Genomic DNA, 15,767 nt, shown 5'->3' with positions numbered 1-15,767 from the left:
GCCGCGCCCGTCGACGCGCCGTCGCCCCTCGCCCCTCGCCCGTCGACGCGCTCGTCCCCGTCGAGCGACGTCGATCACCTCTCCGCGCCGCCGCAGGTCTACTCGTGCTCCCTCGACGGCACGGACATCGCCACGGTGACGTCCGAGATCGGCCGGCCCTACGACGTCTCGCTCACGCCCCACGAGGGCCGCCTCTACGTGTCGTCCGAGTCGGACAACATGATCTACCGCGTCGACTCCGAGGGCACGGACCTCACGTCCTGGCTCGCCGTCACGACGCCCCGCGGCGTCTGGTGCGAGTCGACGAGCGACCTGCTCTACTTTGCCAGTTACAACGACACGTACATCGGCGCCGCGCCCATGGACGACACGACGTCGATTACCGTTGTCTTGAATTCCACGGAGCTCGACGGCGAATCCCCGATCTCCGTCGGCGTCGACTACCTCCGCGACCTCCTCTTCTACACCACCGAGGAGTCTATCAACGTCTACTCGCTGATGACGCACGAGCAGGAGGTCATCGCGTACCTGACGGGTCTCGAGTTCCTCTACGTCGAGTCCTACGTCGCGCCCACGGCCGCGCCGACGGGCATGCCGACGAGTATGCCCACGGGGAGCCCGACGCCGTCGCCCTCGGGGCTTCCCTCCGGGACGCCCACGGGTGCGCCTGTGCCCATGCCGACGCCTTCGCCGACGCCCCTTCCCAGCGCGGCGCCTTCCGAGGCGCCGATCCCGATGCCGACGCCGGTCCCGACGCCGCTGCCGAGCTCGGCGCCGTCCTACGCGCCGCAGCCCTTTCCCACGCATTTCCCGTCGCCGAGGCCGACGGACGTGCCCACGAGCTCTCCGACGTTCGTGCCGTCCGCGACGCCTTCGCAGATCCCGCAGCCGAAGCCCACGACGGTTCCGACGTCGGCGCCCATCCCGCTGCCGACGCCCTCGCCGACGCCTATTCCGTCGGCCACGCCGTCGTACGCGCCGTCATCTACGCCGTCGACGGTGCCGACGCCCAGTCCGTCGGAGACGCCCACGGCATACCCGACGCCGTCGCCGACGGGTCTCCCGAGCCCGAAGCCCACGAAGGAGCCGACGAGCGTTCCTACGTCCTTCCCCACCGAACACCCGTCGCCGAGACCGACGGAATATCCCACCGGCGTGCCCTCAAGCTCGCCGTCGGACGTCCCCTACCCTCGCCCGACTTCCTACCCGACGCCGGCGCACAACGGAGTCCGAATTTGGTTGAACTTCAACATTTTCATTGAATCCAACATTACACTGACGTTGAACCTCGACCTGAAACGTAGGTGCCCACGACGCCTCCGAGCCCGGCGCCCACGACCAAGCCCACGGCCGTGCCCACGTCCTACCCCACGATGGCGCCGACGCCACAGCCCTCGCCGGAGCCCACGGGCCTGCCGTCGAGCTTGCCCACTCTCGCGCCGACGTCCGCACCGAGCGGAACGCCGTCGGAGCAGCCGACGCCCTACCCGTCCGCGCTCCCGACGGGCACGCCTTCGTCGGTCCCGACGTTTTTGCCCAGCCCGAGCCCGACGTCGCCCCCCTCGCTGCCGCCGACGCCGGTCCCCACGACGTCCGTGCCGTCGCCGCTGCCGAGCGCGTCGCCCACGTCGTACTGCGAGTACCTCGAGAACGTCTGCGGCTTCTGCAACTGCGCGGAGAACCCGACGTTCTGGCCGACGCAAGCGCCGGTGAACGTCGTGACGTTCGGCGCCAACCCGACCTACCAGCCGACGTACAGCAACGGCGGCGTCGTCACCGCGGGCGACTCCGAGGTGAAGAAGGCCGGGGTCCGCACGGGCAGCGCCTAGCCGCGCGGCGCGAGCCCACACCACCCCCTTCCTTTCCCCTGTCCTTCCTCGGATGCCCCTTTTAAACTACTCGACCCGCATATTTAACCGCATATGCTTCCTTGTTGAACCTCAACTTGAAGTTGGAGCGAACTGTGGCAAAAGCGCCTCCTCGAGTTGTGGGCCATCGGCTTCGCTTCGTCGTCGTCGGCGCGTCCTCGCCACCCGGAGCCGATCGATACGTGAAGCATGGCCTCCTACATGCTCCCGCACCGGCGCGGCCTCGGGCGCGACGCCCAGGCGGCGACGTCGGCGGAGAAGAAACGGGAAATGGCCGCCATGGGCATCAGCCCCTCGTCGAACACGGACGAGCCCTACACGCGCGAGCGCGGGCTCGCCTCCGCCGGGTCGCGCGCGGAGCGGCGGCGCGCCCAGGAGCAGGCGCGGGACGCGGCGGCGGCCGCCGGCGGCTTCGTCGGCGGCGGCCCGTCGCCCGCGGCCGGCGGCTTCGTCGGCGGCAACCCCGCGCCGCCGCCGCGCGGCCGCCCCGACGACGACGACGGCGACGATCCGGACAGCGACCGCCGCCCCGCCGCCGCGCCGCGGAAGCTCAAGCTGTCGGCTACGCGGCTCATGCGCAACGCGCTCCACGCGCACAACTACGGCCTTCACCAGAACGCGCTCGAGGCGTTCGACGCGGCGCTCGGGAGCCCCGAGGGGCGGTCGACGGACCTGATCCGCGCCGAGTGCATGGCGCACAAGGCGGCGACGCTCCACGCCATGGGCCGCCACACGGACGCCCTCGCCTGCGCCGAGGAGGCGAAGCGCCTCGACCCGAAGCAGCCGCGCGCGTACTTCGGGCTCGCGCTCGCGCGCGACGGCCTCGGCGAGCCCATGAAGAGCATGGACGCCATCCAGGACGGCATGCGCTGCCAGGCGAAGAGCGGCTCCATCTTCGACCCCGTCATCGAGCTCATCAAGCCCAAGCTGCAGGCGCTGACGAAGCTCAAGGACGCCGCGGAGAAGGGCAACCTGCCGGAGTGCGAGAAGCTCGCGGACCGCCTCGACGGCTTCGGCTTCCCGGCCATGAAGTCGCTGAGCAGCGGCGAGCCGCGCAAGGAGATCACCGCGGCCCACGCGGCCGTCGACGGCGGCCAGCTCGAGGTCATCGCGTTCCTTGGGGCGCGCGGCTTCGACCTGGACGTCGCCGACTGCGAGGGCGCCGCGCCGCGCGGACTCGACTATTCAAGAAGACTTCAATGTGATTGTATGCGAGAACGAGTTCGTAGCGCTCCATCGAGAGCTCGACGAGAGAGGACGACTCGCGACGTCGATTCGATGGAGATGGAGAGAGAAGCCCCAGCAACGTGACACGAGTTCGTAGCTCCCCATCGAGAGCTCGACGAGAGAGGACGACTCGCGACGTCGATTCGATGGAGATAGAGAGAGAAGCCCCAGCAACGTGACACGAGTTCGTCGCGCTCCATCGAGAGCTCGCGCGTTTCCCGGCTCACGTGCTCGGCTCAGGCGACACGCCCCTCGCCTCCCTCTTCTTCGGGGACCGGGGCCGCGGCGGCGGCCACCACGTGCGCGGCGACGCCTGGAAGGCCATCGCGGCCGCGCTGCTCGCCGCGGGCGCGGACCCGCGCGCGCGCGGCGCGGACGGCCTCCCGCCGCTCCACCGCGCGCTCGACGTCGGCGACGTCGACGTCGCCGCCGTGCTCTACGACCACGACGCGACGATCCTCGCGCGCTGCCCCGACGCGGCGGGGCGGTCGCCGCTCCACGCGGCGTGCGCGGTGCCCGGCGAGGCGAACGAGATCGTGAAGCACGGCTGCGTCGAGTGGCTCCTCGCGCGCGGCGGGCCGGACCTGCTCCTCGCCAAGGACGCCGAGGGGCGCGTGCCGCTGAAGCTCCTGCGCCACGACGCCGACGCCGTCGACGCGAAGATCAAGAAGTGGATCTCCGCGTGGCTCCGCCTCGCGCGCAAGGCCAAGCTCGTCGGCGCGCTGCCGCCGCCGCCGCCCTACGACCAGGGCGACGCGGGCGCCGCACCGGAGCCCGCGCGCGACGGCCGGGCCCGCGGCTTCCGCGCACGGCTCGTCGACGACGGCGCGGTCGAGCCGCCGAAGCCCCGCTTCAAGCCCGAGCTCCACGCCATCCCCATCACGGACCAGTACCGCCGCTTCGACGCCATCGACTACGACCGGGAGAAGGCCGACGCGCCGCCGGCCAATGCGGAGTAACGCCCGTTTTAGTCGCGCTGGAAGCTCGCCCGGCGGTGGTCGTCCTTCTTCTTCTCGCTCGGCGCGTCGACGAAGACCACGGGCCAGAGCCCCTTGAGGTCGCCCTTCGTCGGGCTCCGCTTCGGGTCGACGTCGTTGGTGCCGCGGCTGTTGCGCCGCTTCCGCGGGCTCGACTGCTGCTTGTCGCGGTCGGCCTTGGACACGGGCCCGCGCCGCACCTGGGGCGGCCTAATTCGCGCGAAAAAAAAAAACGGTCGGGGCGCCGCGGCGCGCGGAGACGGCGTAGCACAGCCGCGTCGAGTCCGGCGAGTAGCGGACGTCGTAGCGCAGCGACGGCGCGTTGACCTTGGCGACGAGCGCGCCGACGTCGCCGCCGACGTCGCCCCGGTACGCGAAGATCGTGTCCGCGGCCGCGATGGCGATCTGGGACCCGTCGGGCGCCCAGTCGACGGCGCAGACGCCCGAGGACACGTTCTCCGTGGACCCGCGCCAGACCTGGCGACGGACGCGTCGGCGTCCCCGCCCCTCTCGAAAAGCAGTCGCGACGCCGCGCGGGGCCCAGACGACGCCGCCGAAGTTGCGGCCCGGCCGCGCGTGGACGACGCGCACCGACGAGTCCGCGGACGCGGCGACGAGGTGGTCGCCGTCGGGCGACCAGCGCACGGCCGTGACGACGCCCCCGAACCCGACGACGGCGACGACGGACTCCGTCGGCGTCATGTCCCAGACGCGCACGGACTTGTCGTCGGAGCCGGAGGCCAGCTCCGTGCCGTCCGGGCCTACGACGTGCGACGAGTGTCCTTCGTCTTTTCAAAAATCCCTCGAAAGCTCCGTCGCGGCCGCGGGACGCGGGCTCCGGGCTCGGCGCGAGGCAGCGGACGCTGTCGGAGTGGTCCGCCATGGACCGCGACAGGCGCGCGCTCTTGTAGCGGCTCGTGTAGTCGACCTTCCACAGCGCCAGCTCCGGCGCCGCGCCGCCGACGGCGAGCGTGTTGTTCCGCACCCAGCACAGCGACAGGACGTAAAAGGGCTCGCGGTCGCTGTCGTCGTCGTGGTCCGCGCCGTGGGCCTCGGGGTGGGACGCGCTGCCCAGCAGGGCGCCGCCGCCGTGGGGGTGCGCCGCCGGGTGGTGGCGGCGCTTCTCGAGCTGCGTCGGCGACCGGAGCCGGAACTTGTGGAGCAGGTCGCCGTCGGCACTCCACACGGCGACGCGGCCGTCCGCGCCGCCCGTCGCGAGCACGGCGCCGTCGGGGCTGAAGCCCACGGCCCGCACCCAGCAGCCCTCGTCGTCGTCCTCCTCGTCGTTGTGGCCGTCGAGGAGCAGGCCCACGGACTCGCGCGGGTCCCGCCAGAGGCCCACGGTGCCGTCGCGGCAGCCCGTGGCGACGAGCCGCGTCGTCGGGCACCACGCCAGGCCCGTGACGCCGCCGACGTGCGACCCGCCGTCGAACACGGGCCGCGGCAGCTCGCCGAACTCGTCGTCCTCGTCCTCGTCCTCGTCCTCCTCGCCCAGGGCCTCGACGGGCGCGAGCTTCATCGCGGACCGCTGCGGGCCCGCGCCCTTCATGCCCGGGTGCCACTTGCCGCCGTGGGCCGCCGTGCCGTGGCTCCGCGCCGACATCGCGCGACTGGTCGGAGAGGTGTGTCGCTGCTCACGTTCTCGGGCTGGGGCTGCCCATATTGCGCGTTGGCTCCGGCCCAAGTTGCAAGGAAACCAAACACGGTGCAGTTATCTCTTTAGCCCCCACTACACTCCCGCCGGCGGGATACTTTAAATACCGCTTCAGCGTAGGCTCCAACCTCAAGCCCCCGCGGCGCGCAAGTAACGGGTCTTCCGGCGGGAACAGTAGCTTACGTGCCCCGGCCGCGCCGTGAGACGTAGGGCTTCTCTTCGGTCCAGGGACCGTACAGGGCCACGTCGCGCGAGCGCTGGCGGACGTCCGTGCGTAGCCGGGACGGCTCGAGCCAGTCGACGACGATGGGCGCGTGCGCGTCGTGGCGGAGCACGTGGACCGTCGCCGTCGGCGGGAGGAACTTTGCGATGTGGTCGGCCGTCCGGGTCGAGTCGCGCGTGAGCGCGTCGAGGCAGCAGTCGAACTCGAGGTAGACGTCCCTGACGGTCTCTGGGACGGTGGCGAAGACATCCCAACCGTCGGCATCGTAGTCGACCGTGTCCGTCGAGACGGCGAGGGCTTTGAGCTTCGGCATCGTCGTGCGGATCTTGAAGAAGAGGTGGCGGAAAAGGTCGTGGCTCATCCCGCTGTCCATGTATCCAAGGGTCTCGAGTCTCGGGAAGCCCCCTGGAAAATCCCGGAGGATGCGCTGGTCCTCGTAGGTGCAGACCGCGAGGGTCACGAGGTCGTCGTGCGCTTCGATGAGCTTCTGCGCGCTCTCGAGCGGCGGCGGACCGTCGAACGTGTCGAACAACGGCCGCGCGGTCTCTACGGCAAAGCACACGCCATCGTCCGTCTGGCAGACCTGTGGCGTCATCAAGGTCATGTAACAACGTCGAGCTCTCGAAGGCGCGACGCGTCCCGTAAGAACGAAGGCGCGATGAAATTTCCGCGCGGCGTCGCGCGAGCGCCTTGAGGTTGCCGAGGGCCTCGCGCGCGGCATCACGCGCGGCGCGGCCGGGCCCCGGCACCGGGTGTCTCTGCGGCGTTCTCTCGCCGGGGCCGAAGCAGTCCGTGAGGTAGCACTTCATGTCGCTGATCCGCGACACGCCCCGGAGCAGGGGGAGCACGTCCGCGTAGAAGGCGTCGCCCATGGGCTCGCGGTGGCAGTGGAGGCGCGCGGGCCGCACGCGGGCGTGCGTGGATGCGAGTTCCACGCACTCGAGGTTCGGGAAGGGCGCTTTCGCGAGGAACTCGAAGCGGCCGCTGTCGTCGAAGACGAACGTCGCGCGGCGCACCTTCTCGCGAATTAGCTGCGGCAGCGCCGCCGCGCGCTCGACGCCCATGTCCAGAGTGCGCGACGCGAGGTAGCGCATCTCGTCGTTCTCCACGACGTCGACGACGTGCCCCGCCGCGCCGTAGTCGCGGCGACTGATCGTCACGTACGACCAGTCCAAGGCCTCGGCGACGTGCTCGTCCCAGCCGCGCGCCACCGCCCAGAGACTGCTGGTCGTACGGAATGAGATCACAGTGTGGATGAAATTGCCGTCGATCGCGGAGTTTCGCCCGACGAATGAGATCACAGTGTGGATGACATCCGCGGGGAGCGAATTTAAGCTCGTCATGTCGAACGGCGCGACTCAACGCGCTCGTCGCTTCGAGGCGCGTTGCGCGGCCCGGAAGGCGCGTTCCACGGCCCGGGTGGCGCCTCGAACGGCGGGAGACGCGAGGGGGGCGTGTAAGGTCGCGATCGCGATCGGTGTGGCAAAAAGGGTTACTAGGAATTCCTAGTAGAGCCCGATGGAAGAGTTGAACTCATGGAGATCGAGGTCATGGGATGCGCCTCATCATATGCGTCGTCCCTGGATATGCTACCGCCACCACAAAAGGCCTTAGCCGCTCGGCGTCCGGCGGTGGAGCTTGATGGTGCCGCCGGAGTGGCGCCGCGCCGGCCGCTCGTCGTCGTCGTCGTCGGCGAGGTCCGCGAGGTCGCCCGCGTCGAACTTGGCGTCCTTGGGGAGCGACTGGCGGTTGCGCACGGGGCTCGTCTTCGGCTTCCACTCGAGCAGCTGGAGGTGCGCGCGGAGCCGCTCGACGTCCTGGACGGGCGTCCAGTCGTCCGCGAGGCCCTCGCCGCACACGAGGGACCCCGCGTCGAGCAGGCCCGCGCACCACGCCGCCTCGACGTCCTCGAGCCTCCGGTGCGACGAGCGCCGGTCGCGCGCGTCGATGTAGTGGAAGATCAGCTCGCCGAGGGGCCGCTCCTCGCCGAGCAAGGACGACGACTCGGACTTGACCTCGTCGTCGTCCTCGTCGCTGCTCGGCGCGCGCCGGAGCGCGGCGAGCGGCGACCGCTGGGCGATTTCGACGTCGGCGAGGGCGGCGGGCGACGGCGGCCGCCGCGCCGGCCGCGCCGCGAGCTCGACGTCGCCGTCCGGCGGCGCCGGCGGCGCGCGGTTCCGCGCGAGGCCGACGCCCCGCGACGCGGCGACGAGGCGGGAGAGCGTCGCCGCGGCGACGCTGAGGAACGGGCCCGGGCCGACCTTGGTCTCGCCGAGGGCGACGAGCGGCGCCGAGTAGAAGAGGACGACGGACGCCGCCTGCGCAAAGGACCCGGCGCCGCACGCCGGGGCCACGGAGCCGCTGAGGACGGCCTTCTTCGGCGACCGGTCCGCGGACAGCGCGCCGAGCATGAGGAGCCACAGACCCACGACGGCCAGGCCCGCGCCCGCCACGGACGCGGACCGCGCGGCGTGGAACGTCGCGCGCGGCGGGCTCGCCTCGTCGAACTCCGAGTCGGAGAACAAAAAGGGCCCCTCGGCCCGGAGGCAGGCCTTGGCGTCGCGCCGCGTCGCCGCGCCCGGCCCGCCGCTCTCGACGAGGACGGCGCTGCGCCCGCAGGGGTCGCCGTTCCAGGGCCGCCAGCCGTCGAAGCCGCCGCTCCGGATCCGTCGGACGTCGTGCTCGAAGAAGCTCACGGCGTAGGCGTAGTCCACCGTGTCGCGCAGGTGGCCCAGGTCGCAGCGGAACCGGGACTGCGTCGTCGCCCAGCGCACGCCGGGGACGAGCGCCACGCCGCCGAGCACGGCCGCGAGCCCGAGGCACACGACCTCGGCCGTCGGGGAGACGAGGCGCGTCTCCCCGTACTTGGCGCCCATGGGGACGAGGCTCGACGCCGCCGCCGCCGCAGACCGTCGACGCGAGATCCAATGCGGGGGCGCGGGACGACACGGAAGAACCTAGAGCTGCCCGCACCACACAAGCATTCCACTCTCCGTGCCCTCCCACTAGGTCGGCCGACTCTTGAGATTCAACATTGAGTCCAACAACAGGGCGGTGCACAGATGATGCCGTCTCGTCCTGTCGTGGCGACCCAAACATGGAAGCGCATGGACCGCAGTGACCACTGACGCGCTGCGAGCATCGACACACAATGTCCAAACTAGCACTACTGCTGCACCTCGCGCTCCTCCAAAGCGCCGCGCCGCTGGACGCGAGCGTCGCAATGAAAGCGGTGCGCCGCCGCGCGGCGGCCTGCGCGCTGGCCGCGCCGCTCTTCGCGCCGCTCGCGGCCGCCGCCGTCCCGCCGACGGCCGCCGCCGTCCCGCCGACGGCCGCGGCCGTCCCGCCGACGGTCGTCGCGTCGCCGGCGCGCGCCGCGTCGCCGATGAGCGCGCAGGCGGCGCTCTACCGCGAGGCGATGGCCGGCGACGCCGCGGCGCGCGTCGCGGCGAACGAGGCGGTGTACGAGCAGGCCTGGGGCACGATCTCGACCATGGCCTACGACCCCACGGGCGGCCTGCGCTTCGACGGCCGCGCGCGCGCCGCCGAGTGGGTCGCGCGGAAGCGCGCGGCGTTCGCGCGGCCCGCGACCTTCGAGACGCCCGCGGGCACGCGCGTCGCCGTCGGCGAGCTCCTCGAGGCCATCGACGACCGCTGGGCGGCGCTGGAGCCCGCGCCGGCGGAACGGGTCGCGCGGCCGCGGTCGCCGCTCGACGACGTCGCCGTGGCGCGCGCGGCGGACGCCGGCGGCGGGCTCGAGGTCGTCGCCGTGCGGCCGGGCTCCGCGGCGGAGCGCGCGGACCTCCGCGTCGGCGACGTCGTCCGATCCGTCGCGGGCAGGTCCGCGGCCCGCGGGCCCGCGGTTTCGCGCGCGGCGCCGCTCCGCGACGCCCTCGGCGGCGCGGCGCCGCCGGCGCCCGCGGCGCTCGTCGTCGACCGCGGCGGCGCGCGGCTGCGGCTGTCGCTCGACGCCGCGGCGCCCGCGCCGGACGTGTCGACCGTCGACCTCGGCGACGCGCGCTACCTGCGCGTCGCGTCCTTCGACCGCGACACGCCGCGCAAGATCGCCGCGCTGCTCCTCGAGCGCGAGCCGAAGGCGCGGCTCGTGCTCGACCTGCGCAACAACCCGGGGGGCACGCTCCAGTACGCGATGCAGTCCGCGGCGCTCTTCTTCGACGAGGCCTACGCTTTGCCGCCGCCCGCGAGCGCGCGCGCGAAGCCCTTCCAGGCGCCGCGCGGCGGCGCCGCGGACGTCGGGCGGACGCCGCTCTGCTTCACCGTCAACTCGCGGGGCGAGTACACGGACCACGACGTCGACGAGTACCGCACGGACCCGCGCTACCCGCGGGTCGGCGGCGAGACGTCGCCGCGGGCGAAGCGCGACGTCGTGCTCCTCGTGAACCGCGGCACGGCGTCGGCGGCGGAGGCCTTCGCGGCGGCGCTCCGCGACAACGGCGCGGCGACGGTCCTCGGCGAGCGGACGTTCGGAAAGTCGCTCGTCCAGCACGCGTTCCCGCTGCCCGACGGCGGCGCGCTGCGGCTCACGGTCGCCGAGCTGCTGTCGCCGAGGCAGCAGCACCTCCCGCCGACGACGCTCGCGGACTTGCGGGACCCCGCGGCGAGCCGCGGCGGGCTGGCGCCGGACGCGCTCTGCGACGCCGCGCCTCTGCGGCCGCCGCGCGAGGACGCGTGCACGGCGCGGGCCCTGGGGGGTGGTATTTGATACGGGGTCTTTTAAAATTGCGGAGATGCATCGCGGAGGGTGGCGTCGCGATCAATCCATGCCGTCGAAGTCGTCGTCGGCGGGCTCGGCCGGCGCGCCGACGCCCTGGTCGCCCGTGTCGAAGTTGACGTCCTTGTTGAGCTTGGCCCAGACGTCGTCGGCGTTGAACTTGCGGAGCGTGAGGACGACGTCGCCGCGGTCGGCCTTGACCTTGAACTTGCACTTCTCCGCGTCGACGTCGTGCGCGAGGTCCACGGAGAAGACGGCGCGCGACTTCGAGGGCGCGTGGAGCGCCTCGACGCGGAGGTGGTCGTAGCCGAAGAAGACGAAGACCGCGTCGTCGGCGAGGGCCAGGTGCTTGCCCAGCGAGAGGTAGACCTTGACGGACTTGGCGCCCGGGTCGAACGCGTAGTCCGACACGACCTTGGGCGCCCAGGACGCCGCCGCGGCGAGCTTGGAGATGGTCACGCCGTAGGGCCAGCGCGGCTCGACGGCGGGCTCCGCGGCCGCGGGCTTGGGCGCGAGCTTGACGGGCGCCGCGCCGAGCATGCCGCCCGGCGGCAGCGGCAGCGGCGCCGCGTCCGGCGCGGCGAGCACCTCGACGACGGGGTCGTCGTCGTCGTCGTCGTCGTCGTCGTCGTCGTCGAGGCCGAGGCGCCGGCTCCGCGCGGCGAGGTCGCCGTCCGGGTCGTCCGTGAGGAAGCGCCGCGGCTCGCGGCCGAGCGACCGGCACCACTCGACCTCCTCGTCGTAGGCCGTGCGGTCCCACCACTGGATGACGCTCTCCGGGTCGCTCTGCTCGTCGGTCTCGTCGAAGGCGTACTGGTCGCGCTCCTGGGGCGGCAGGTAGCGCAGCATGTTCTGCGACACGGGCCCCAAAGCCTCGAAGGGCCGGTACCGCTCCGCGCCGTCCATGTGCGCGATCATCTCCGCGACGACGCCCGTGAGCATGCCGTCCTCCTCCTCGACGAAGAGCACGCGGCTCGCCGTCTCCTTGTCCGGCACGTCGGCGGCGAAGGCCGATTTCGGCGGGTCCTTGACGTCCTCGATCTTGCCGAGCTCGTGGATCTCGCCCGCGGCGTCGCGGTCGTAGACCATGCGCTTCATGGGCAGTTCCGTAAAGTAGCACGTGAGCTGGACCGCGCGGCGCCGGCGGAAGCGCATGTCCTCGGGCGAGCCCCGCTCGACCTCGGCCGCCGCGCCCGCGATGGACCACGCGGGCTCGAACGACGCGCCCGCGGGCCCGCTGTTCGCCCTGACGCCGTCGAGGCCCGGCGTCGGCGCGGCGCCGTCGCCCGCCGGCGGCGCGACCCAGGCGAGCTGCCACGTCGACTGGTGGGACCGGCAGTTGAACTTGAAGGACCGGCGCCACTCCGCGGGCCAGCCGGCGACGGCGACGCGCGCGCAGTCCGACTTGATCTCGACGGTCACGTCTTTTTTGGCCGTGTGCTCGGGCACGTAGACGGTGATGACGAAGCTCAGGTGCTCCTCCGGGTCCGGGTTCGGCTCCCAGTCGTAGCAGCCCTTTTTGCCACCGAAATCCGCCGCGCGGAGCATGCGCCAGTCGCCGTCGAAGAGCCGGTCCCACCGCTTGCCGTACTCCGCCTTGGCGATCTTGAAGGCGATCATGTCGAGCTTGTCCCAGCTCACGGAGTCCATGTCCTGCGACGGGTCGATGCCGTAGGCCAGGTCGCGGTCGACGACCGCGGGGAAGCCCTCGGTCTGCACCAAGACGTGCGCGGGCTCCGTGACCTCGACCGTGACGTCGTCGAGCGGGCCCTGGAGCCACACGACAAAAATCACGTAGCCCTTGGACTGGGTCCAGGCGTAGCAGTTCGCGAGGGGGCTGTGGTCCTTGCCCAGGCCCGGCACCTCCTTGCGCCGGACCTTGGACATGAACTTCTTGAAGAGCAGGCGCTCGTGCGCGCGGATCTCCTTGGGCTTGTGCCAGATGGCCTTCATGGCCTCCTCGGCCGTCTTCGGCAGGTGGTCCGCGTAGATCTCCTCCGTCGACTTGCCGCGGCGCACGCGCTTCTCCTTGCTGCCGCGCTTCGCGTCCTTGATGAGCGGCACCGCGGGGATCGCCGGCGCCGGCGGCGGGTTCGTCTCGGCGATGACGCTGTCGAGGTCGTCCATGCTGGCGAGTGGACGGCGCCCGGGAGCGGTGTTTCGTGGGCCGCGCGGCGCGCGGCGAGGCGGCGGTAAAGGTAGTCGACTTCGGCGCTTCGACTGGCTGTCTTGTCGCAAGCGTCCACAAGCTTCGGCGAGCGCACTTGCGCCTCGCCACGGCCACTAGACATCGGCCGATGGGCGCACCAGAACTCAGCGACTTCCGCACCGATTTGGTCGCTTCAAAGCCATGCTGTTCGTCACACACACCCTACGCGATGGTCCATCGACTTGGTTTGACGCGCGCCGCCGCGCGCACGCGAAAATCGGCTGGCACAGGCTGCGACGGCGGTCGATGGCGATGGTCCACGGGGTCACAGCGCGACCAGAGGCTACCTTGCCCGTCCCTTGGTCATCGCTGCTTGGTTTATGTGTGGACGGAACTGCGTGGACCGTTGGACGGACCCGGGAACCGGTTTTCGCACGCGCTCGCGACCTCGGCGCGCTGGCGCGAACGCTGTATCGAGACGCGCTTGTGTACGTCGAGAGAGGCTTCTCCGAGGCTGTACGAGCTACAGCGGCTGGCGCGCGGACCCCTACGACTCGGCCAAGGTGTCAGACACGTTACTGCGACGCCTTCATGGCCTCGACGGCATGGGCCCAAAAGCGCCGATATCGCCCTGGTGCCAGGCTCAGCATTCGCGCGCGCGTCGCGACGACTACGACCGCGCGTCGAGCTCCGAACGCGATGCCCGTCGAGTGCAGCGTCGTGGGCGCCCTGCGTTCGACTCCTCGCCCCCAAACCGGCCTTTTTCGAGCCCACCACGTCCAGAAATCGACCCATCGCCGCCGCGCTCCCAGCCATCGACTACCGAACACCCACGCCCCGCGCGAGCCCGGACGCGAGAGGGCTCCCTTGTGGCTACCTAACAGCGCCCTGGTGGCCCCATGGGGCGCCCTCCTCGCTGCCGAGGGCTGGGAGCGACTGGTGCTCAGATTTGACAAAATTAGCCCGGCGAAACAGCTCCGACGCTCTCCGAGCGCCTCAGAGAGCATGTGAGCTGATTTCGAGACCTTTTGCAGCCGCTATGGCATGGATTCCAGCCGTTCTTCTTCGTGTGCGCGCCCCGGACATGTTGCGACGACAACCACGCGCAAAAGTCGGCGCTCGATGCGGTCGCGCGCGTCCGGAATCGGCTCAAAAGTGGTCGATTTGCGAGTTATAGCCCATGGATCCAAGGTTTTGCGCGAGTTCGGGAATGTCAGACGCCACAGAGGCGGCGAACGTGACCCATGGTAAGCCCATCGTCGCACTGCACAAGTGGTCCCGCGTCGCGGGCTCCGTCGGCGTTTTTACAGCGTTCGAGAGCGTGTCGGCGTTTCGCTCGGGAAGCCTCGAACGCGCAGCCGTGGACTCGAAAACAGCCCCGATGGTCGTCTGGCGGTCCGGTCAGCTCGGTCTATGTACTGAGCGTCCTAAAACGACCAAGGGACGGGCAAAGCTGCCTCGGGCGACTCGATGACCCCGAATCGACTCGAAATCATCAAATCCGAGCACCTGGCGCGGCCGCGGTGGCCGCGCGCGCGCGTCGCTCGGTAACAAATAAGCTTTGGCCGACCTCCTAGGACTGATGCGCCGCGGGGCCACCGAAAACCGCACCCGAATCGGTGTCGACGCCGCCGAGAACGAGCTGCGCAGGCCGCCGCCGATGTCGAGTGGCGGCCTCCAGCCAATCAGGGCGCAAGTGAGCGAGCCGATCGTGGTCAGCCTTGCCCCGCTGGCAGATCTACTTGAGGCAGCATGGCGCGGCCGATGGCGTTCAATCTGGTCCAAATCCTCTGCCTGGCGCGCTCGTCCTCTGCGCTGGTCTTCCGCGCGGCCCCGCGGCCGCGCCTCGGGCTCGCGCGGCCGGCGACGAACGCCGAGTGGCTCGAGGCCTGCGCAACCTCCGGCGTCGTGTCCTACACCGATTTCGGCATCAGGCTCGCGGCGTCGACGCCCGCGGAGGCCGCGCCCGCGGAGAAGCCCGCGACGGAGGAGTCCGCGACGGAGGCCGCGCCCGCCGAGGAGCCGGCGGAGGCCGCGCCGGAGGCGCCGACGACGACCATCGCGCCGCCGCCGAACCTCAGCGAGTCGGTGCTCGCGGACTTCACGGAGCGGAGCGAGCGCAACCTCGAGGTCGCGCGGCTGCAGACGCAGCTCGAGCGGTCGCAGCTCCGGCGGAAGCAGGTCGAGGAGGTCGTCGGCGAGGAGCTCGCGGCCCTGCGCTTCCAGCTCGAGCGCGAGGTCGCCGCGGAGGAGGACCGGTCGCGGTCCGCGGGCGCGCTCAAGGCGCAGCTCGAGGCCGCGAAGCGGACCAAGGCCGACAACTGCGCGCGCGAGGAGCAGCTGCTGGTGCAGCTCCAGGACGTCGCCCAGCGCACGGAGGAGGCCGCCGTCGCCGCGTCGCTCGCCGCGGCCATCGAGACCAAGGCGGGCCTCGTCGCCATCGAGCTCCTCTTGATCGACGACGTCGCCGAGTGCGTCGCGGCCGTCGCGAAAGAGGAGTCGGAGATCGACAAGCGCATCGCGGCCATGCGGACCACGCTGGCCTCGCTCCCCGCCGCCGACGACGCCGACGCGCTGCGGCTCTACAGCTGGTCCCAGGTCGAGGCGCTCCAGGAGGAGCTCCGCCTCGGCGCGCTCGCCATCGCGGAGACGGAGGCGTCCGTCGCGGCGCTGCGCCAGCGCATCAACGACGCCCTGGACCAGCGCGACGCCGTCATCGGCTCGGCGCCCGTGCTCGGCGTCGCGGCGCCGGAGCCGCCGAAGCCGGCGCCGCGCGACCGCGACGGCGTCGCCGTGCTCGACCTCGAGTCGCTCGACGAGGCGGGCCTCAAGGACGCGGTCGCGTCGTCGGCGTCGGCGACGGCGTCGTCCTTCGCCGCGCTGGGCAAGAGCCTCCTCGCCTTCGGGGGCGCCGTCGCGGCGTCCGGCGACGCCAAG

At 71.4% G+C, this 15,767-nt stretch overlaps 5 protein-coding genes across 5 annotated transcripts in view; 3 read left to right on the top strand and 2 right to left on the bottom strand.

The window, feature by feature from the left end:
- Positions 1-96: 96 nt before the first annotated feature.
- On the top strand, positions 97-1,931 carry AURANDRAFT_71270 (hypothetical protein; the record flags this gene model as incomplete). Its single annotated transcript, XM_009037684.1, has 3 exons — positions 97-1,215; positions 1,305-1,444; positions 1,577-1,931. Coding segments are annotated over 3 exons (1,577 nt in total), but the record flags the coding sequence as incomplete, so codon positions are not given.
- Positions 1,932-1,997: 66 nt separating this feature from the next.
- On the top strand, positions 1,998-4,071 carry AURANDRAFT_71269 (expressed protein; the record flags this gene model as incomplete). The annotated part of the gene is made up of 2 exons (XM_009037685.1): positions 1,998-3,027; positions 3,336-4,071. Coding segments are annotated over 2 exons (1,766 nt in total), but the record flags the coding sequence as incomplete, so codon positions are not given.
- A 1,834-nt stretch (positions 4,072-5,905) lies between these two features.
- AURANDRAFT_62943 (hypothetical protein) lies at positions 5,906-8,825 on the bottom strand (the record flags this gene model as incomplete). The annotated part of the gene is made up of 3 exons (XM_009037203.1): positions 5,906-6,532; positions 6,699-7,173; positions 7,672-8,825. 3 exons carry the CDS (start codon positions 8,823-8,825, stop codon positions 5,906-5,908), a joined length of 2,256 nt encoding a protein of 751 aa, XP_009035451.1.
- Positions 8,826-10,723: 1,898 nt separating this feature from the next.
- Positions 10,724-12,808, bottom strand: AURANDRAFT_62942 (hypothetical protein; the record flags this gene model as incomplete). Its single annotated transcript, XM_009037202.1, has 1 exon — positions 10,724-12,808. The coding sequence occupies one exon, from the start codon at positions 12,806-12,808 to the stop codon at positions 10,724-10,726; it is 2,085 nt and encodes a 694-aa protein (XP_009035450.1).
- A 1,774-nt stretch (positions 12,809-14,582) lies between these two features.
- AURANDRAFT_62941 (hypothetical protein) overlaps positions 14,583-15,767 on the top strand; it is a gene marked incomplete at both ends in the record, with an annotated part of 1,484 nt that continues 299 nt past the window's right edge. Inside the window, one exon of the mRNA XM_009037686.1 lies at positions 14,583-15,743. Coding sequence (XP_009035934.1) covers positions 14,583-15,743 — 1,161 coding nt within the window. The remainder of the gene's footprint in view (positions 15,744-15,767) is intronic.

This window comes from Aureococcus anophagefferens, assembly GCF_000186865.1.
Source record: "Aureococcus anophagefferens unplaced genomic scaffold AURANscaffold_6, whole genome shotgun sequence".
NCBI lineage: Eukaryota > Pelagophyceae > Pelagomonadales > Pelagomonadaceae > Aureococcus > Aureococcus anophagefferens.
The sequence above is the reverse complement of the archived record's forward strand: the minus strand, read 5'-3'. Positions and strand labels throughout refer to the sequence as shown.